The 22,607-nt window shown below is 40.9% G+C and overlaps 1 protein-coding gene across 14 annotated transcripts in view; it reads left to right on the forward strand.

Annotated features, from left to right (window-relative positions):
- ARVCF (ARVCF delta catenin family member) overlaps nucleotides 1–22,607 on the forward strand; it is a 290,084-nt gene that overhangs the window by 186,373 nt on the left and 81,104 nt on the right. For 12 of the 14 annotated variants that reach the window (XM_055703658.1, XM_055703748.1, XM_055703669.1 and 9 more), the window contains 2 exons: nucleotides 6,800–6,958; nucleotides 16,090–16,697. In XM_055703658.1, the coding sequence (XP_055559633.1) occupies nucleotides 6,800–6,958; nucleotides 16,090–16,697 (767 nt within the window). Of the gene's footprint in view, nucleotides 1–6,797; nucleotides 6,959–16,089; nucleotides 16,698–22,607 lie in introns of those variants that run through there. The other 2 variants (XM_055703762.1, XM_055703768.1) reach the window with 2 other exon arrangements.

Here is a 22,607-nt window from a genome sequence, read left to right on the forward strand (position 1 = left end):
TCTTTGTTGACCGTTGGGCAAGCACCGTAGATTTCCCTGTTGATGGGCAGTTACCGCGTGGCTGAACAGAACCCCAGTGTGTCTTGCAGTACTTGAAGGATGAATATTACTACTACGGGCCTTGTCTGGGTTTTGATTCCTTCTCCTTCACCTCCGCCTCTTGCTTTCCCTGAAAGGTGTGATGCCTTCAGATGGTGAATTGCCGTGCCTACTTGCAAAAAAAGCTGCTCTTTGTGGCTTTTCAAAACTTCTGTAGTTGAGGGGTTTTTTCAGTTGCTGAAATGTTCCTTTTTAACCTTGGTGCTTTAAAAGCTCTTGGCATTATTTGTTAGTTGCTTGTCGTGTGTGTTTCTAAAGGACAAAGGAAGTGTGTAAGCGTTCAGGAAACAGTTAGTGCATTGTGGTGTGTGGCTGAGTTCACTCTGGTAGCCCATGCCAGGACAGCCTGCTTTCATTTAGGGCTGACATTTTCCTTATGTTCTGAACTGACCAGCCTTAGGATAGAGCTGCTGTGGGAGCTCTCATAGAGAGCTTGAAGCTTGTCATAGGTTAATGTGTTTGGGTTCACACTGAAGTGAGCCGAATTCATTGTATATATACATCTATATATTTATATATCTAAAATCCACATTTTGTTTCACATGACATTTAACCAGAGAAGTAGGCTTACTAAATGGAGATCAGTTTATCTACAGCAAAGTAGATATTTATGTATTTCTATCTTAAAATCACTGTTCTATCTTGCAAACTCTCCTTCCAGTGTTGGATATGCCTGGGTTCCAGTATGGGCTGGTCCATGTGCTTTTTGTTATTCTGGAGCTGTTTTGCCTGAATGTGTCATCATTTGATGGCAGCTGTGCATCAGTGTCCCTGATTGTGAAGAGTTTGGGTAGGTATGACTGAAGATCTGGACCTCACTGCATTTTTTGAGCTGGAGGAGTGCAGTATTTGGCAGTCCTTGAAAATGAGGCCTCCATGTTCTTCCAGAAGGTGCCCTGCCTTGCAGTAGCGCAAGCACTGCTTTATGTAAGGGCTTACTTGTTTCTCTGTTCCTGAAGCACAATCTAGAAAGAGTAAATCAGTCTCCTGTATAGCTGCCTCTCAGATGGTACAGGCTCAGTGGTATGAATGCGCTGGGTAGCTTGGATTTCAGCTGTTGCGCTGCTGAGAGGCACAGAAACCTCTGGACAAATCCAGGGCAGAGAGCACAGCAGGGATCTTCAGGCTGTGATGAAGGAGAAGGGGGTCTGACAGGGCAGGAGGATGTGATAGTAATCAAATTTGAGAGGCTTTAGCTGCTGGGGAGCTGGATCTTTTACTGGAGAAAGATCTGCCACAAATACATGCAGTTCAACAAATTCTACCCGTGGTTTTCTTCCTCTCTGGTGTCCCATTGTGACACCAATCTGATGCAGACTTCAAGACAGACTTTTTCAATTGGTGTGTTCCTGCAGGCTTGCCTTTTTTTCCCTTCCTTTCTCTTCCACTTGCCTTCGGCAAATAACAACTTGAGGACATGACTGAGCTGGAAGTGCAGACCTAAGTTCGAAGGAAACCAGTGGGGCAGAATGTCAGCCTGAGACTGGACTTTGGCAAAAACGTTATTTGCCTGCTTTGCGCTTACAAATAATCTCATGCTTTGCAGAGATTGAAGCCTTAGTAAGTAATTTAGAGAGTACAGAGAGAATCCACATTTAATTCAATTAGCATTGTTGTCCAATGCCATTAATTATGCCCAGACTTGTAATGGGTTTCACAGGAGTTGATACACTTGAGCTTTGTCTGTGCTGGGGTCAACTGAGGACAAGTATGTCCACTGGTGTAGAATCTAGCCTTTGTGCTCTGCAAAAAGCCTTCAAATCTGGTATCTGACAGTAGCCTGGAGTATGCAGTAGCCTGAATAGCCTGCATTACAATCTACTGAACAAAGGGTATCTCTGGGAGAATGATGATTCAATGTACATGTTTTCAGTGTTTTTGAAGAGGGACTGTTTTGGTGGAAGTAATAATCTCCTGCAATTTTATATTGTTTCCAGACTGTTTTCAATTGTTTCATAGGCAGAGAATAAAGAACTTCGTTCACTGTCTTAAAGTAGGATGTCTGATCCTCCTGGGGGAGGTTATTCTTTTATTAAAAAAAGATATAAAATAGCTACTTTGATGGAAATATAACTCTAGGAATTGAAGTGATGATGATTATAGAAGCTGTAGTATTTTAATGCAGAATAAGCCCTAGGAGATATGCGCCCTAAATGGTAAATCACTCTGTTTTTTAACAAAAGAAGAATTATTGTTATTTTATGATTCTTGCTTATTTTACAAGGTCTTTAGCTGTTTCATCTGCACTTAACTTTTACAGGCTGGGGATAAATGGATTGTTGTTTTGCTTTTTAAATAGCTTGGCTTTTTTGAAGCGTACTAGAGATGCAAGCACAGTTCAACAGGATAGGATTCATTTGGTACTCAAAAAAGCAGGGAGAAGAGCCATGACTGCTGACACCGTATACAATAACTGGATTGGGATCTGTTCTCACAGTGTGGTGGTGTTTTGTAATCTTCTTGGAAGCAGCCAAAGATTGTTATTTGAAAGGGACTTCATGGGTAATGCCTAGCAATTTGGCGGGGGGGGGGGGGGGGGGGTGTATCACCTTGCAATGTGTGTGTTTATTGCAAGAGAATTTCTGCTGCCATTTTAAAGGGGCTGTGGGGATCCCTCAGGGCACTGACAGACCTCGGTGACCCTGACTAGCTTCACGTGAGGCTTCTGCCCAGAAGCTTGGGAGCTCTGTTTAAGCTCAGCCCTGAGCCCTCAGTCCATGCTTGGGCTGCGCTGAGGAGTACTGCTTTCTAGCTGAGCTACAGCCATGCCTGTGCCCCGGCCGTGGACCCTACTGATTCAGACCCCAACCTACAGATGGACTTCCCTGTCTGACCTCAGACCTGGCTTATCACTGTGGACCTGCCTTGCTGTCACTGGGCCTGATCCGAACCCTGACCTGCAGATTTGCTTCCTAGGTTGACCTTGAAGGCCCCCTTGTCACCATGACACTGCCTCTTGGTTGGACTTGGCTGCCTTCGCGGGTGTTCCCTGCTCACCTCGCTCAGGGGCCAGCGAGGCTTCTGCCCAGGCATCCAAAGGGTCCCCCTCGGCGCCATGTCCCTCAGGGAGCTGCTGGCCCTTGGTGCTTCTGGTGACACGGTTCCTGTAGCTCAGCTGTTGTGCCTAGAATGTGTCAAAGGGAGGGTCCCTGAAGGAGGAGGGTGCCATCCTAGAGGAACTGACAAGAATCCTGATAGTCTCCTATTGAAGAGGACTGGAAAAAAGCTCCATTTAGATTAGGTCTTCCCAGATGCTCAGCTGATTGCTGTGACATGGTAGATGCCTCTTCTGCTGGGGAACATCCTTTTGTTTGACCATAGGGGAAGAACCTGCAGGATCGTGGCCAGCGTGATAGGAAAAGAGGACTTGTCTGGTTCCTTTTGCTTCTGAAGCCCCCAGCATGGTAGGCAAATGAGTGTGTGCTGTCCTAAACTGGAATTACCTACCTCTAACAGGCAGGGGACTACTGGTAGGATTATTCATTAGGGATGTCATGTTCCAGCTTTCTCTGGCAACTTGTGTTTTACTTTGACTAATTACGTTTACCTGCCAAATGTTTGGAACCTGAGATGTGTTTAACAAAAGAGCGTCCTAAATACAGACTTAGAAGCTGAGCACAGAGGAGCGTGGTTGAAAGAGGTAATGTGTCCCAGTTTCTGCAATTTGTGATGACCTAAAATTCTTAATGATGGAATCTAAAAACAGATAACAAAACCTTTGCATCTTTTCTACATTAAAGTTAGCTTGTGACAACCCCAAGTCAGTGCTGTGGAGAAAGTACTGGTTTTGGAGATCAAAGAACCACCTCCTTAAACTAATTCAGGGCGTAAGCTGGATGATATGCTGTCCTCTTTGCTCACTGCATTCCTCAGTAGCTCACATAATAAGAAGGAAGACACAAGCAGATGCATTCTGGGTATTTGTCTGTGTTGGGATATCTACCTTGAACTTCGCAAGCTTTTATTCTTTCTGATGCTTAGGACAGTCTCTTGCTAACAATAGTTTTCTCTTGCAGGAATGCAGATCTGTGCCATATCTCCCTGAATCTTCATTTTAGAAGCAGCCGGAGGATAAAAACCAGTGCAGTGCTCATTTAAAGTCAATATGCTCTAGTTTGCAATTTGCTCGTGTTTAAGTGCCTAGCTTTAAAGGTTTCCTTTGCCTACAGGCAGTCTGAATACAAAGGGAGACCTTATTTTTTCATAAAGAAAAATCTTTGCAAAAGCTCGGAGAGCAAAATATTTATTTCTACCTTCCGTCTCCTCAGGTTTGTTATCACTATGCAGAGTTTGCTTCTGAAGAATCCAGAGGGGAATGAAGAGATGTAAATTCATGCAGTTACCTCAAACTGCAGCTAGAAATGAGGGTGATGGATGAGATGTGTGTAGGCACATATGTGTGTGTGAGGAGTGAGAATGTCCCACCTTGAAGCAGTTTTGGCATTTGATGCCTTGGAGATGACAAGGAGGTTTACAAGGACAAGGTGTAATGGAAAAAATCTCTACGTGTAACTGGTTTCTTTGCTGTTGGCAAGGCTGGAGTTGCATGAAGATAAACACAAGTTCTGAGTCTTTACTGTATTGCACTATTGCGTAAGTTCTGCTCTTTAGAGGGAAGCTTTACTGTGGCGTGGGGTAAGGGGAGTTGTGGTTAAAATACAGTATTTTCAAGAAAAGTGAAGGGATTAATGTATTTATTACAGGAGCTAGTTTCCCTTCTGAAGCTGTGGACAGAAGACAGAATGTGACATCTGAACTCTACCATAAAGGATTCAGTATGTGTGTATCATAAGTTGTTGGCCATATAATGATTAAGTACTGCAGATTGGAAGGAGTGATTTTCTTCAGGATTTCGGAAGCCTTATTCTTGTTAATTGTTTCTGTAGCCTGAGTTATTCCATGTTTTTAGTAGAAATGGAAGTAGTGTCTGCTTATATCACCTCTGGTGATCCAGCATGTGTTATCTTTGAAGGCTGTCCATGTTGTAACTTTGACTAAGATGATCACCTAAGGCTTATTGTCGTGGTCTTGGTTAATGTTAGTGCTTACCTGAAAATGAAAGTGGCTTCCTTTCTGAAGTCCAGGTTCCATAATGTCAAAATACAGCTGTAAATAAAGGAAACTGAACAGGGGCATTGCAGCTTGTTTCAAAGGAAATCATGGATCATGCAAGATTTAAGTGATACTTTTCACTGTAGAGCTTAAAGAGACCTCAGTACCCTGCTCCTGCTCAGCAGCATGAGGTCACTTGGAAGGATGCCGTCCCTCAGGGCTTGCACAAAACATGGCGCAACAAAAGGGGCAATCCAAAGTTCAGGGCTGGGATGAAATGCAGTTTTTCTAAGTAAAATGTTGTAGTTCCCTGGTGATGAAGCTGCTCAAAGGTAGAGAACGTTTAAACCTCTATGTAATTAGACTTAGCCACCTGCATGGCAACAGTTTCATCCCAATCATTTTTTTTTCAGGTGATGTAGAAAGGTATGCTGAATTTGCCCACAATGGTTCATTTTGCAGTTCAGGGCTCTGTGTCACTCCTTTCTGGTTTGGGTTTTTTTTGTGTCTTCTTTTTTTTTATATGAAAAAGAAGTGTGACTGTGTGTGTATATTTGTGTGTGTGTATGTATTATTCCTTAATAAAGGATGTTCTTTTTTTGTGTGCCTATTTGACAAGATGTGCAAATAGAAGCTTGCTTTGGCTTTGAGACCTGTATAGCCCAATACTTCCAGGGCATATAGCAAAATGAACAGTCTGTCATATCATTGTATGTAGTTGAGGATTCATAATGCTGGGGAAAAGTCTGATTTCTTGGTATGTAAGCTGGTTCTTTATTGGCCGCTTGCTGTGAAACCTCTGAAGTACATTCATCTACCAAAGGGGAGCTTCTCTGATGTCTGTGCTGGGACACACAGTTGTGTAAGGGAAAGGAAAGTTCAGATGTTAGTGCTGCGAGATGCAGAAGCATTCTCTTTGGGCAGTTATCTGCAAGAACAGGCTTTTGATGTGTGTTCTTTCTGTTTAGTGTTTCTTTATGTTGTCTATCTGTTATAAATTTTAAATAAGCTTATAGCCAGTTAGATCTTACAGACTTAGGGAAGATGTCAGAAGGGTAGCATTTCACATAATTCAGCTATTAATCTCTAGCTATCCATTTTTTTAAATTATCATCACTTTGGACAGTTTGAGAAAGGTGTCAGTTTAATAATAGGTGTTGATGGTTTATAGCCTTCTGTGGTCTGCAGCTGAGTGTGTTTTATCAAATGGAGATAAACTTCTAATGGTGTGCAAAATTAACTGCTCTGAAAGCCAGTGGTCCTGTTCATTGTGGAACTGACTGAAAACTGGGTGAATGTTTTGACAGACAGAAATTCCCCTCCTCCTACACTGAGCATTGAAGAGAAAGCTTAAAGCAGGTTTAAATACAAGGTAGCAGTTGTTAGTCTGTAGTAGGTTGCCTATAAATATAAGGTCCTTCATAGATGCTTCACGTGATTTCCATTTACTGAGCCGAGCCCAGTCATAACAGTATAGTTGCAGCATGCTTTTTTGAGACAGTCAATACTTCTTTTTCTGAATCTCTACTTGCAAGATGTTGGTTAAAATCTGTTTTTCAGTTGAGAAAGCTGAAATCAATAGAATAGTTATACCGTGATGGTAGAAGTGAAAAGTTTGTTGGTTTTGTTTTTTTACCTGCTTCTTTAGGAACAAAGCCCCAGTAACCAGACATCAATAGCAATGATGCAAGAGCCTCAAGAAATGGTGGAAGAGACAGTTACTGTGGAGGAAGACCCAGGCACTCCCACTTCCCACGTGTCTATTGTCACTTCTGAAGATGGAACCACAAGGAGAACTGAAACCAAGGTGAGAGGTTAATAACCAGCGAGGAAAATAGCAAAATACCACTTAATCACAAAATAAAAATAGCAGGGAGTAGAATGAATGACAATTATGCTGCTGTTCAAAATCACTAGAGATCACGTTCTGCTTGCCAGCAAAGCTGAGTTCAGGGCTTCTTCAGTTTCACCTCTCTCTAGTGTGTTCCACATCAGCTGTGCTGATACAACTGTTCATGGGTCTGTGAAATGAACAGTAGAAATTATCCAGGTTAACCAAACAAAAACACTAGAACCCCTTCCCAGATTGTTTATTCTTTTAAGATTCATACTATATTACTGAATCAGTTCACAGCATTGCCCTGCAAACACAGTGATACAAGAATTAGATGAGTTGGTAGGGCTTGGAGTATATTACTTTTGCAGCTGAGGAAAATGTGCTTGGAAATATGTCTTCACATTAATTACAATCTATAATAACAATATGTGATTATGCATTTGTCCTTTTGAACAAGAAACATCCTTCTTAAGTAGCACCATAGCATTTAAATTCTGCAGCAATCTTGTGAATGGAATTTTGCTCCTGATGCATGGGGAAAGCTGGTTGTGTTTTCAAGTACCTGTACCTCGGTTTCAGCTGCATTACAGGTGTTGCATATGGTATGATTCTTCTGATGTCTTTTTGTTCCCTTGTGTAAGGTAATTTTGCCATCTCTGAGCAGGTGCCATATGGTCATGGCTGCCTTGCATGCTGTCCCGTACCTCTGGAACATTAACATGTCTTGTCATTTGGGTCTTGGAAGTTGACCTGAACTCTTTGTTAGGTTTTGGTGTTGTGAAAGGTTAAGGGTCAGTTCCTTTTTAAAAACTTCTAACCAGCACCATTCTTGGGGGGGGGGTGGGGGGGTGGGAAGAGACTGTCCAGCTGCTTTCTATGTTAAAAGGAGTTGAACAGAACTCACTGCATAAATCAGAGTTTATTTTTACTGATGTTCCAGAATTGCAGTCCTCTAAGATGTCTATTTGGGACATCAGATCCTCAGGTTGTGAGCAAATGAACATTGATTTCCAGAGGATAGTGGGCCTGCACACATTTCTATAAACGGAGTATCTGGTTTAATATTTGTTGCCATTACTTGGAAGGTAAATATAACTGGTCTGTTTTCTCATTGTTAGAAGGAGATGAAGGTCTTAATAAAACAGGCATACAAAACCCCCATGTTTTGATTAGCTCTTCAAATAATGTATTTAGTCTGTGACTTATTTGAAAGAAATGCTGTTTTCTTTCTAGTGGCAGCAACAACAACTGTTATTTACAGGAAGGAAGTGATAAAATTACAGTGGTGATGGACACCTTTTTATCTGCACTAATAGCAGTGCATAGTTTTAGAAGACTAAGTGCAGCTATGCAAGGGAATAAAATGATAGCTACGACTGTAAAAATAGAGGTGAGGCCATGCAGTGGTCCCTAGATAACAGGACCACATGGAATGAAATAGCTTGTCTGAAATAGTCATGCCACTGATAAAGCTGCATGTTTGTCATAGTGTAAAAGGTGTGTAGTAGTTTCTCCTTTGTGTGGTGTACCTGCTATTTTTCCAACTTCCCACGGAAAAGGACAGTAGCAGCACTAAAACAGACATTGTATCTGAATATGGGAAAAGCAAACTGAAAAAACCAGCAACCCTAGAGCTACTGTTTCATTTCAAAGAGCAAGGCTTTTCTTCTGTAGTTCATTACAGGCACTGAAGTGTGTCCAGAACCTGGGGGGGGGGGGGGGGTGTTGTGTGTAGCTGTCTTGCTTTGTATTTACCTTGTTGCAAATAATGCCACCAACTTGAACTTACATACCATCTGGAGGTGTTTCCTAGTATTCCCTTGCTAAGAAGACCAACTCTTTCAAAAAAAAAAACAAAAAAAAAAAAACCAAATTGAAAAAAAAAAAAAACACCAGTTGTTGAGAAAAGTTATTCTGAAGTGTCAAAACATAGCTGGGGTTGGCTTAGCCCTAACTGTCAGAAGAGTTGCTGTGACTTTGCTGAGGTGGTGATTGTCTTCGAAATGGTTTTGTTTGGAATTTTCCTTGCTGATAAAAAGTGGCATAGTTTTAACAGCTCTTCGATATGAAACTGAGGTCAGGTTTTAATATTTTTTTAATCACTTGGTCTTCAACTTGTTTTATGTTTTGGTAGGGAATGTGAAAATGAAAACTATCGTTTGGGGGGGTTTAGTAGCATCAGTTAAGTGTCATGGAGTTAATTGGCATCGACTTACTATCACTTGTAATAGGTATCATCGTAGCACTTTCATATGTCATACCATTGTATGAGAGAGCCTTACAGAGAAAAATAAATTCCCTGGTACTGTGCTTTGCAGTGGCAAAATACTGACCTTGCTGCTGAGATGAGGAAGGTGAAGGAAAGAATTTCTCTGGGATGAGGGATGCAAAAACCTGTCTGCTGGACATGCACAGTGCAGTAGTAGGATCTTTGCTGAGCCCAGAAACTGCTGTTCTGTCTCTTTGCCTATTCCTTCCCAGATTTTAAAAAAACAAACAAACACACACACACAAAAAAAAACCCCACAAACCCGCATGAATCTGCCCTTAATCTAAGTGTCTAAGTACTTATCCTTGTAAAGGAGCCACATTTCCTATGATGAGGACCCTCACATCTATTTTCAGTAATATCTAATCTGTTACTTAATAGGGATATTAAAAGTTGAGATGATCACACTATGTTCATTAAATGTTAGAGGGGTTAGATTTATGCTCAGATATTTTTTTTTTTTTTTTTTTTTACTTTGAGTGATCTGTTAAGTCAAGGTAGTTAGGAAAACATAGAAATAAAGTTTTTTATGTTCTACATTGCTGTGCTTCCTCTAAGCTTCTTTGAGGAAGGGTTTAGAATCTATTTTTGTTACCTCTGTAACTAGAAGGCTGTACTAGAAAATGCCAGTCACAGTCTCCAGTATATTTGCCTTGCAAAGAAAGTGGCAGCACAAGGTACTTCTCCTGACAGAGTAAATAACACAGGTCATGTTTTTTTAAGAGCTAGAGAGACCAGAGATGTTTTCCAAATATATGCATTCTTTGCTGGATAGCTTATGTGGGGTTTAGGCAGCCTAATGCCATTTAGTATGCTTTTTTTGATTCTTCGAAAGAAGATTGACATTTATTTTTGCTAAATTGTGTGAATCTTTAGCTTGCTGGAGAGCAGTGCCTCTGAAATTCCTCCCCTTGAAATGAAGCATAGCCAAAGTTGTAAATGTGTATGCTGCTGTTCCTTTATTCCCCCTTCCCCCATTGTTTCAAAACCATAATTTATAGAGGTTATTTTCTTCAATAGTGCATTAAGTAAACAACCTTAATCTAGAAAGATTGACAGTTTTGCTATGCTTTTTCCCACATCTTTGAAGATGCCTGTAGCAGTGAAGCGGGAAGAAGACATAATAGAATTTAATATTTGACATATTTTAAATAGAGAACATCTGCGTTTTCAAAATGAGATATCTCTGAGTAATTTTCTCCAAACTGTTATTCTCTTAGTGCTATACTAAGTCCCTACATAACATTCACTGCACAAAAGATGTACCAGATAATACTTCATTTCAACTTTATAATCTCTCTGGAAGCCAAATACCTATCGTGTTAAAATAGTGAAAGTCACCTTGGGGAGAGACTACCACTTCTTGCCTGTCGGCTGGAACACTGCCATGTGTTACAGGGAGCCTGTTTGTGAGTGGCTCAAGAACTCAGTAAAGCAAATTAGATGTGTGTGTGCTTGTGTTCATGTTTGCTTTTTTTCTTTCTTCAGGCACCTTTTTTTTTTTGTCTTTGAAATGCTAAAAGACTGGAGAGTTTTGGGTCACTTTCATTCATTGGAAATGATGTTTTATGATCACAAACTGTGAAATCAATCTGCATACAAAATTGTTTAATATGTAGTCCATCCATTTGCCTTGTGCTTTTTAATACTCAGCAAGGCCAGATCTTTCCCAACTGTGTTTAACTGCTGCTCCCAGTTCTTAGCACCAGTGATGTGAAAGTGCTTGTGACTGAAATTCTTCGGCTGTGGCAATGCCAGGTACCCCGAGATGCCGTTCTTCAAAACTGCAGAAAGTTCAAGGGAGTTAGGTAATAGAGCAGGAATGGATTTCAGCTGAAGTTGAGAGCCCTTTCAAAATGTGAAATGTTAAGCTTAAAATTGAAGGGGAGAAATTTGAGCTGCTGTTTCGAAAACCTACGGGGCAAGTTCTTACACAGTATTTATTAGAAAGGTAATAGCTTCAGCCTGCTTGGGCTGATTAATTTTTATAGTCTGTAGTTCAAAAATTAGCTCTCAGAAATGTCAGAATGCTTTTATCCTTGTGTGTTACTTCTCACCTGTTTTTTGTTTCATGACGTAGTTTCAACAAAATTTTTAGACCTGTCAGGCAAAACAAACCCAACCTTAATAAAAAAATGGAAGAAATTATAGGTACTAGTGAAGATGACTGCATTTGACCATAATAGTCAACTTCAACTGAAATGTTAGTTCTGTCTTTCCTCCTCTGGTGTCTGGGTACTGTGCACTTTGAGGGATCTACTTGTACCATCTGCACATGCATCCAGTAAGTCCAAACTCTGGGTGTTTTCATGTTTGTTATCCCATCCTTCAAGACAAATAGAAGGATGAGGGACAGAAAAATACAGAAGCTACTTGAAACGTGTGAATATTTCCTTTGTATTCTGTTGGCAAAAGTACTTCCAGAAATAGAGCTAGTGAAAATGTTATCTGTATTGGGGCCTGTAGGGGTATTTTTTAACAAAATATTTGCTATCTGGGGAGAGAACAAAGGTTAAGGTCTGTAAACCTAAAATGTGCTTATATTCTGGGGTGGGGGGAGCAGCAAGGAAAGTACTAACTGGCATTCGCATAGGATTTTGGTTGCAAAAGGCCTGAATAACTTGGTATGTTGAAACCTTGGGGGTTTTTTTCTGTGGTTGAAACCTTAGTATAGTTTACAGGGAGTAAAGAATGGCAAATATATTTTAAGCATGCTCCAGCAACCTCTTCATAGGGAAGCAGTCTGATGCCTTTGTCTGGTACTCTGAGATTGTAGCATTGAAACAGTTGAGCACATTGGATTGGTAATTGGGCTAAAACCCCCTCTTTAAACAGGTTTTCTTTAGAGATGGAAATTAAATAGACAAAGTCAAATTACACTTTCTCAAAGTAACTTGCATCTCTAAATTTTTCATTAGAGCATATCTGTAGTGAAGGGTTCATGCTAATAAATCTTTCTCGAGATCGGGTGCATCTGGAGGATGAGGTATCTCTCTGATAAGACAGTCTGCTGGGACTCCCATTTGGAACAGCTTTGTTCTCTTTGGCTAATGTGCCAGTATTAGGGAAACCACAAAAATTATGGGAGGGAAAGTTACTGGGCTGTCAGCTGCTCAAGACTGCCTGTGTTCTTTTAAGAAATACAAATGAAACATTCCCTTGAGGTGGATTTCCAGAAATGATTATGGGGGGTGGGGGTTGGGAGGGGTGATGGTGGTTGCTTTGGTGTTGCTTTTTCTTACTTTCTTTCTTGGAAGCCTAATAAATGGACCTTCCTCTGTGTGCTGGCTTAATTGCTTCCAAAAAGCTTCCCTTTATTGTTCTGTAGGCCACGAAGTCTGTTCATCACATGATGATAAATCTTCCTCAGTGCCTACCCCTGACAAATGAGGCGTGAGTGCAAATGCTCCCTCTCTCTCAAAACATGACACAACTTGGTTTGCCTCACCGTAACACCTTGAGCATTATTGAATGCTTTTCTGCTATGAGAAATGTGTGCTTTAATGCTTGAGGGAAATGTTCCTTTTTATCTGCCTGACAAGGGGGTTTTGTCCTGACTCTTTCCAGTTGTTAATAGGCGCAGCATTCAGAAAATAATCGAGATGAAGCTGTGCTAATGTCGTAAACTTGTTCTTACATGTGCTGGCTGATGCTAAGTGTGTCTTTTTAACTAGCCACAGCCATTGAAAACTTGTCTGTGCTAGTCTCAAAGACAAGAAAGTAAGGCAAATGGGGGAAAAATTGCAAATTAATCTCCTGCATTCTGTGTTGATCATACAAAAAGAAATTCTCAGTAAATACTCTGTAGAGTACTAGTGCATGGTGAAAAAATCATTAAGTGTAACTGTTAGGTCACAAATTGTCTAGGAATTTATTTTCAAAGTATACTAAAATTATGAACTGTCTTCTTTGTGTACATGTACCGAATAGTGGTAGGCAGTTGTTGTTGCTGTGATATTCCTGTGTTGTGTTACCTCGTCCTGTTTGATAATAGCAATGACTCTCAAAAAAAAAAAAAACCCTCACAAAAAAAAACAAGCAAGGAAACACAACAGTCAAAAACTAGCAAGGGTCCAGAATTGGCAGTGGGAATGGTGGGTAAAGATGTAGAGCAGCAGTTCTCTTCTGCAAAGCCTGTGTCCAGAGATTCTGCAGGTCAAAGCCTGTTCCTTCTTTCGTGATATTACCTCAGCCAGAGGTGGTATATTAGCTATCTTGCAAAGATCTTGAAAACATAATGAAAAATTTTGCATAATAATCTATGCATGCATGGCACCATATGCCTTGAAAAGCAAAATTCAGGGTTAGTTTTAGAATATTTGGCTCCTGAATAGTGCTGAAAGAAAGGGCTTTGAGAGGTTCTAAGAGTGCTCTCCTTGGCAGCTAGTAAGCTGCCTGTGTGTTCCTTCCTGGTCATAAGTATCAATTTCTGATCCATCGCACTCTTGAAACACTACCTTACTACCTGTCCATCCTCTTACTGGCTCCCAAATCCAGGAACACAGTGGCCTGGTGCTTTGCATCCGGTTTTGTCATTGTTTTGCACAACTTGCGTATTTCAGGCCTGAGAAATGTTGCTTTTTTTACTCTTAGAAGATCACTTGTGAACATACTACTTTGAATAAAACTATTGTTTCAGACTTCGGTAGAATACAGAGCTGTGTTGCCTGTGTATATCCACTTTACAAAGAGCTACTGTAAGCTACGCCAGCTCTTTCTTCTCTAAATGCCGTGCAGTTTTATAAATGCTGTGACAGTAGTCATGCTGATAACTGAGTGAAAAGTAGAAGTATTGTGTGCAGGCAATAAGCAGAAACTGCTGTTGGGTTCTATAGCATGAAATAAATGCTTAGTTTGTAGTTTCCTTTCTTGTAGTTAATAAATGTGTGTGCTTTTAAAAAAGGGAGGGTGGGGGGAGAAGATTTGCAGGTGTGGAAGCTAGCATCTTTCCTGATGTTTACTTGCTAAGGAAATCCCTTTGTGTTGAAGAGGGAAGGTCTTTTAGCTCGGGCACAAGCTAGTTACTACAGTCATGTTGGTACCTGCCTCTGCTTTATTCAGCACTGTGATGCTGTTCAATTATGCTGTTGGTGGAGAGCCATTTGTGCTGCTTTGTCTTGCAGGATTTCATTACTTCATTAAGCTGAAGTATCATTCGCTCACAGATGTCTCTAGGAAAAGAAATGCTGTTTGGGTGAATTTTTTCTCTTTGGGGTTTCTGTGTGAAAACATCTGGCTAAAGGACATGTTTGGAGCCGCTTCAAGAGATGTACTTAATTATTTTGTTTTAGCAGCAGCTTGGCTAATCTGGTGCCAATCTAAATGTTTAAATCAGAGGCTATAGGTCAAAATATCTATTTGGACTTCAGAGCTAGCTACTGAGCAGTCCAGGAGTACATGTTACTGTTACTGTTTCTCTTGATGTACACGTTTCATTCTGCAGCTTACATGAAGAAAAGTGTCATCTACTGACATCTACATCTACAACCTCTGTATTACTTTAATATCTCTTGACAATTTTACTTTGGGTTGTGTAATACTCTCTGATTCTCTCTCTCTCATCTTTGTGCGTGTGCCATTTGTTGCTGCTTTGTCATTTATTTTTTTTACTAAGGTCTGAAAGTCTGTATTTACTAGGGTTAGGGTAGCTTTTTATAAGTTAAGTAACTTGATTAGGGCAAGGGTAACCAAGGATAGATTGGCATCTGTTGAACTTAGTGTTCTGCCCGAAAGAGCTTTTGCTGGTCACTCTGGAAGATGGTACAGAAGTTGATGGACCCCAGATAGCAACCAAAACAGAAGGTCCTTTGCTAGTCTGTAAATAGTAGTGGCTTTTGTCTGACACTGTCTTATGCAGATTACCAGACCTTTCCCATGAAGGCAGAATGCTCTTGGAAACTCTTGAGGAGTCTTTGTTTGTACCTGTTAGCAAGAAACCCTGAACACAAGTGCCCTCTGGACCTTTAACCATTTCCATTTTTTGTCAGTTACGTGAAATAGTCTAATTCTGTCTGTATTGAAATTAAATGTGATTTATAGGAAGAAAAGATAAAGATGTATTTGTGTACAGCGATTTTTTTTAAGGTTTTAAACAAGCTTGTCTAGCCCAGTATGTTTAGTGTAGTTGCAAAAGCTGTGTGGTGTTAGTGTTCATTATTGCAAATTTGTTAGTCACCAAAATAACGGAATGACAACAGTACCTATTGGGCTTGTGTGGTGATGGTTGGGTCTAAGTGTATCTTAAAAGAGAAAGTAGCTGTGCTGTCTAAAAGCTTGAAGTCCAAAACTTTTCCATTTGAGATCCTGGTTTCCTAAATACTACTGCCAAATTTGAGCTCCATCAAGTTACACAGCAGTACAAATTTGACCCAGATCAGGCAGGAGCATATTTCTGTCGAACTAGGCAATGTGATGTGGTATTTACGCTAATTGTGGGAGGACAGGCTGTGGTTCCTCAACATTATAAAGTCTGCCTTTGGAAAGATGCCTCCTGAAAGCATTTTGGGCAAATTTGAACTGTGATGACTTTGGACTGCTTCCACACACTGTTACATAGCTACAGTGGTTTTGACTTGGTAGCAGAAGCCCCAGAATGCGCTTAACTCTGCCTCTATAACCTGTCTTTTCAGCCTTTTGTAGAAATGTATCCCCACTATTCAATCCTAAACTCAGTAGGTGAGCTCAGGAGTATACTGGTGCTTCCGTTCAACAGGCATGTCTCTGTAGTGTGCTTTGTGATGCTCTCCAAACGTTGCTGTTCTAGCTCCCTGATGTCTCATCCCATTGTGCAGAAAGGAGAAAGCTAACATATTTGTTCACTACTTCTTCACAGGTTACCAAAATGGTTAAAACAGTCACCACCAGAACGGTGCGTCAGGTGCCGCTTGGGCCAGATGGCCTGCCATCCATGGATGGCTCGTCTCCCATGGGCAGCTACACAGATTCCATAGACAGAAGGTACATGAAGAATGGGGAGCGGTACATCACACCACAGGCATCATCCACGTTAACCAGATCTTACAACAGCTACAACGATTCTTACCCTGAAAGCCACGAGGGCCAGTATCGCCCTTATATCAGTCATGATGGTTATGGAGATCTGTCTGATAACTACGGCAGCTTGTCTCGTGGTGTCAACTACCGTCCCCGCTATGCCTACGTACCAGGAAACAGTTACAGGCCAGATGATGGTAGCTTCACTTTGCCAAGCAGAAGGGATAACTACGGTCCTGTTGCCCAGCCTCAGGTGCCAGTGGGCAGCAACGTTGACCTGAACCGCTCCCAGCCAGAACGCTTCCAGCCAGAGCCCTATGGACTGGAAGATGATAACCGCAGCCTTGGAGTAGATGATGAAGGATATGAACTGGATCCTGATTACTCCACTGTGAACCGGAGGACATCGGCAGGTGTGCCAGAGAGAGGAAGACCTCACAAAGGAAGGTAAAAGCCATTTGTCTTTTACAGCGCTAACTTGCAGCTCTTTTGTTTATTTGAATGTGTACGTTTGAACTTCTAATGGTCTGGTAAGTTTTGGAATTACTTTAAAAACAGGTAGAACCCATCATTTCATTGGCCTGTAAATGACTGCAAAACACACATGAAATGAAGAGGGGACTAAGGGCAGTGCTCAGGAACCCTTTTCACTATGTTTTTGGGCTGCTTGGTTTAGGTTGAATTCAGAAAGAAAGAGATTATCTTGTAGAAGAGGGCTAAGTGACTTTTTTCCTCTTCCTGGGGAAAAAAAAAAAAAAAGTTGTGACTGCATTGTGTTGTCCCAGAGCCTCCCCACACTAGCAAGGTGAAAAGAGGAATTTGTAATTTGTGAGACTTCTGACAGGTCTGGTTATGCACACATCTGCCAAACAAACCTTGAACAGCTGGTTGGGGTTGCAGGCGAGCTGATAGCTGGTGGTGAAGGGATGCCTTGCTATATAAAAGCTGTCTTGTGAGGTGTTTTGACAGCCTCAGCTCCTGCTCCTGTGCTAACCACACACCCTCAGCGCAGGTTGTGCTGAACCTCACTGAAGTACCTCAACCTTCTGTAAAACCAGACAGTACTTTGTCCTGTGCCTGTATAAAGGGGAGATAAGAGCATCTCTGTAGCACTTAATGTAACTGACGTGACCAGTCACAAATTACTTCTGGGTCAGTCCTCTTTCTAAGGGATGTTCTGGTTTATGTTATGTTTTCTGATATTAGTTGTTTATGCTGGGCTCACAGCTATCAGCTCTCGCATTTGGGGGGGGGGAAAAGCTTGGGAAAAGAGTCTTGTTACTCAGCTGAAAGTCCTCTGACTGAACCTGAAAAACTTGTATACTTTGTTTTCTGAGCACCGTACAGGCTTCTACATGTACCTGCATGAAGTCATATCCTCATGAATTCATGTTTGTTACGGATTTAGTTCTCATGATTTTCCTTCTAATTTAGAGCAGCTTACAGAGCTGTAAAGGGAGTTTAGAACCCACCTGCCTCTGTGTGTGTAGATGCCTTTAGACTTAATACTTGCGACCAAAGGTATCACTTCATCAGGAGTAGTTGGTGGTGGGATTTGGGTAGGCCTTTTCACGCTCTTGTCTTGGAGCACTCCTACTCGGAGATGTTGTGTCATTCATGGTTTCATTCATACTTGCGTAGCTCTATCTTCCTTCACATTTCTGGAAGTTCATTTGAAAGCTAAATGGAATCAAGCACCTGCAAACTGTCATTTATATTAAAATAAAAAAATGAAAAAGAAAAGAAAGAGAAAAGGTATCAAGGCATATTTCCCAGAACCCCCTTTAGGTCCCAGTGACCTCTTTGATTTTGCAAGTTTACCACCTGGTGGACCACATGAACATTTCATAGGGTTGAAAGGAATACATGCAGCTGGTGGGTGCCAAAATAGTGATCAATCCACCAAGCTTGAACCAAGCAAGTTTACAGTTCTTGTTAAAAACAGCCAGGCAGCAATGCTTTTAAATTTTTATTAACATTTTTCAAACTGTGTGCACAATGAACAATTAAATGTATTCTTAGAACATACCTATTTGCATTTTCTAAAAAAAATTTTTAAGCATCCCTTTGATTTATTGTTCCTTGCAGTTTGGATAGGATCAATTCACAATTTTTGTTTTACATTTCTTTTGTTGTGAGGTTTTTTTTCTGTATTTAATATGATCAAGAGGCTTTGACAAGTAATTAGCCTGACTGTGGTAGCAAACTTTAGCTGGTGAGAACATGAGAAGATTGTGAGGGCCCTTCATAAGTACTTACTTTTTGACGTTTCAAAGAAAAACTTGAACAATTCAATAAACCTGCCTTTCTGATATGCTACTGATCTGCAAGAAAATAAAGACTACAAATAGTGCTTTGTACTAGATGAGGGTAATTACTACCTGGTATTTCTCTCTAAGATTTTTAAAGTAAGTTTTTGCTTTTGAAAATGATTAGATGAATGTGATAAATTGGTGTCACTTTAACACTGTTAGAAGCTTTTCTGCATCCCACCGACTTTCAGCTTGGATATCTTCGTTGTGTCACAAACAGAAATCTTCTGTTGGCTGACTTGCTGTGGAAACTGAAATTATTCTCTCATTTTCTTTCCAGTAAGTGCTGTCCTCATTTGGTAACAGTCTAAAGATAAAATAAGGATCCTTCCTGTCACTTCCTCTTCTTGATGCTGTTCTGTCTGAGGGGACTAAATGGAGGTTTCTCATCTGCATCTCTCCTAGTGAGTCTCACCCCCTGTGTGAGAAGGAGGCAACCCAGCTGTGTCTGGAGGAGATCGTAGGCAAGGGGATTGCAAGTACAGATTGTTCTTTCCATCCCTTCACTGCTCCATTTGATCACAGAGATAAATAGCTATTGTGCTTTCCTTTTGTCATCACCAGTCTAATTTTAAGCTACTTATATTTCAGTTTAAACTGGGGGAAAATGTGCCTCCTCAAACATTACGAATCCAGACAAGTGTACAAAGGCAAATATTCCCTCTGTTGGCTCTTCAGTGCTTGTGGTTGGGATTGTTTCTTGTTTTCTTTCATACAGAGTCTCTGATGTAAGAGAGATTATTTTTTGCAAGAAGATACCTGGTGCTTAATGTTCTTTTCCTCAGCGTGTGCTCTGGTTTGGTTTAAGTCAGATTGCATAATAAATTAGGGGGAGAGAAAGGCATTTAGGGTATATAATACTGATCTAATTTTACTCAAATTCACTTGGGAAGATACTTACACATCTTTAATTGGTTTTATGCCCCTTTTTTCTTCATTTGGTAGGTTGCCTTTATTAAATTAGGAGGTTCTTTACTATAGTCTTTAAAAATATGTAGTCTTGCCATGTTGCTAGGCGTTTTATATACAGTCCTTTTCGAAAGAAAAGCAGCAAGTACTGAGTATCTGTCATTCACAAAAAGCATCCCTACTATTATTTGAATATTTTTTTAATTGTTAAATTGATGTTAACACAAATGAGCAGGAAAAAATGGCAAGTCATAATTGATTTTTTTATATATTTTTTTAATTATCTTCTTTTCAGCTTCTCATTTCTTGCCTCTGTGGTAATTTCTTTCCAGAGTGGATCACTGCAGTTTGCACTTGTACTAACATTTGTGGGACTTTTTTCCCTAAAAACTCTGGAGCAGTTATTGCCCGTGTTACTATTCCAGACTAGACAAGATAAGAATTTTTAATGTTGACTAAATCAACAACAAAACAGCTTTCTGCTTTTAAATTTTCTGTGGCAGAAGCCTCATCTAAGAGACTAAGACTGTATTTGGTGGTCACTTCATGGTCCAAACTATCATTACCAGGAAGTGAGCCAGATTTTAGATTAAATAACTGTAACGCTGGGTATCTCTCTTGCTTCTATTACGTATAGGCAGTGTGAGAATATTGGTATCGCATACCTGCTAGTCACATTCTACTTTTGGTGTCTTTTTTCAGTCTAGACTATGAAGGTTTATATTTGTAGATAAGCTTTCAGTCAGCGCTTCTGGCCTAAGGACCTATTTCAAGCGTGGTCTTGCAGCAGCACCCATGCAGGCGCCTCTAAGGCTGGGGAGATAGCTGTGTCTGTCGCTGTAGACTGGTCACTTTGGTTTAATGACCAACTGTAAGTGTAGTCCCGATGAGTCAGTCCAGTTCTGAATCTTCCTCTGTGTGTTCCGGTCAGGGAAGAGAAGCTGGCAAAAGTCGGACCACGTTCCGCATAGTCGTCAGATTTAGTCTTCAGTGTTTGGCATGCAGTTTCCTACTGAAATCCCAAGCCTTTCTGGTCTTTTATCCGAAGCAGACAGCAGCTTCAAACTGTTACGAATGTAGCAGTTGTATACATCGTTGAGGATTAAGTGTGTGAATCCTTCACCTGTATACTCAAATACACCTGTGTTGAGCCACAGGGAAAATGATAAATCCACAAGCTCTTTCCCAGTTTTTAATCTATGCTAGAATGTGTTTAGATCAACTCCCTGAGACAGGTGATTAGCAAGACCCACGGCATCCTAAAAACTGAGCTGCCTTGCTACAAACAGATGGAAGGCAAGATGCTTCTATTCAGCAACTCTGGCATACCACCAGATCTCCTCAGTCCCAAGAGGGAAGAGCTCTTGGCCTCCTGAGCACAGGGGACTCTATCTGCTGAAGCTCTCATTAGTCCTTCTGTGTCAAGTGGCTTTGTTTTCCAACATAGCTGCTCTGGTGGGGTGAAAGTGAAAATTTGCATTTGACCCCCACCAGTCCCACTCAGAAAGATGATATTTTTATTCTCTTTGTGTTGCTGGCTTTACTAATTTGTCTTCAGAAACTAGGTGTGTTTAGCTTCCTGGTAGGTACTTGCTTTTTACTTCACTCTTTGCCCAGCCTGCACTTCCCTGGCCCCCAAGCCCCTGCTAAAGGAGGGGAGGTGGGACCTGAGCTGGGCCAGACCATCCTCACTGGCACAGAGGGTGGGCATCTCCATCTGCCCTGGTCGGAGGCGTGTGGTAGTTCTGCGTGATGCTTCTGATGAGTTATTTTGCTCCTTTGCAGGTGAGCTGTTTGGTATACTGTTTCCCTTCAATGCTGTTAAGCAATGGCAGAGCTGATACTTAGAGCTTCTCTTGTAAAATATTTCAGGGTTCTTTTCCTTTAATTACAGCATGGGTTGCTTGGGTGGGAGTTTTTTTCTGATTTTTTTTTCTTTTCTTTCTCCCAACTTGATCACTGTGTTTAGTCATGTGAATCTGAATTGGTGTGATACTTGCCTTTGCTGAGTTTTCTTGTTCAGCTCAAGTTCAGACCAGGATCTCAGAGTTTGTGGATTATTCAGGATCTTGAAGGGTCGAGTGTCCAGATGTTGTCTTTGCTGCCAGGTACAGTCATCAGGTTTTCTTCCTGGTGCGTTAACCAGTGGTACTTGACACTGTTTCATCCTGCAGAAGAGTGTTAGATCTGGCCTGCATAGGCTTATTTCAGCAATAGGTTTTCTTGTGTTCATCCTTTGTCAACAGATACTTGAGAGACACTGTCTTGTTTCAAAGTGGCTCTCTTTGTGTACTAAAATAGTCATGTTACACATGCAGTCATATTTTTTCACTAAGGTTTTGTGTACTAAAATGGTGATGTTAGAGGTACAGTCATATTTTTTCACTCAGGAGACAGTCCAGCAGAATCAGGTTGAGATTAGCAGGAACAAAGTTGTGAGTGGTTCATGTGAGAATGGGACTGTATGAAAATGCCAACAGTTGTTAAGTCACTTACAATTCAGGGTCTGTTACTTTGAGGATGCTTTGCTTCTGCTGTGGGGATGGGATTTCATCAGAGGGATCATCAAAGCCTGTTGGCTGTCTTTGGTGCATCAGTAGCTTTGTGTCTGAACAATGAAGAAAAAGCTCTTTTAAAAAAAAAAAAAATTTTTGTAAGAATAAGTAGCAAATTGGGATGCAAACTTTTTTCTTTAATGACTGATTAAAGAAAATCAGGTATTCATACTTGTATTAAATGAATAGTGATTGATAATTAAAAAAATAGTGTTGTTGGTACAAGAGTTAAGTGGTGCTCTGTGTTGCAGTTTAAAGTCTTAAGTCTGAAGTTTTATTTTGGGCAAATGTAATGAAATCAAGGAGCTTTCTGTGGCACAGGGGAGAGGAATACAGCATGAGGAAGGTGGGCCCATCTGTGTGGTTTCGTGGAAATAATGCAAACAAACAGCATCCCGAGACAACAATTATCTTTGTGTATTTGCATAGATGAGAAGGAGAAACTGAATCGTGCAGGTGTAATTGAGGTGGCGTACAGTTATCTTGTGGGCAGCTCATAGGACCCAGGCGTGCTGAACTGTGAGTTACCAAGTCAAGCAAGCAACAGCTGTGCAGAGGGTAATTATTAAAATTAATCTTCT

The sequence above is a fragment of the Falco cherrug genome, chromosome 1, assembly GCF_023634085.1.
Source record: "Falco cherrug isolate bFalChe1 chromosome 1, bFalChe1.pri, whole genome shotgun sequence".
NCBI classification, from domain to species: domain Eukaryota; kingdom Metazoa; phylum Chordata; class Aves; order Falconiformes; family Falconidae; genus Falco; species Falco cherrug.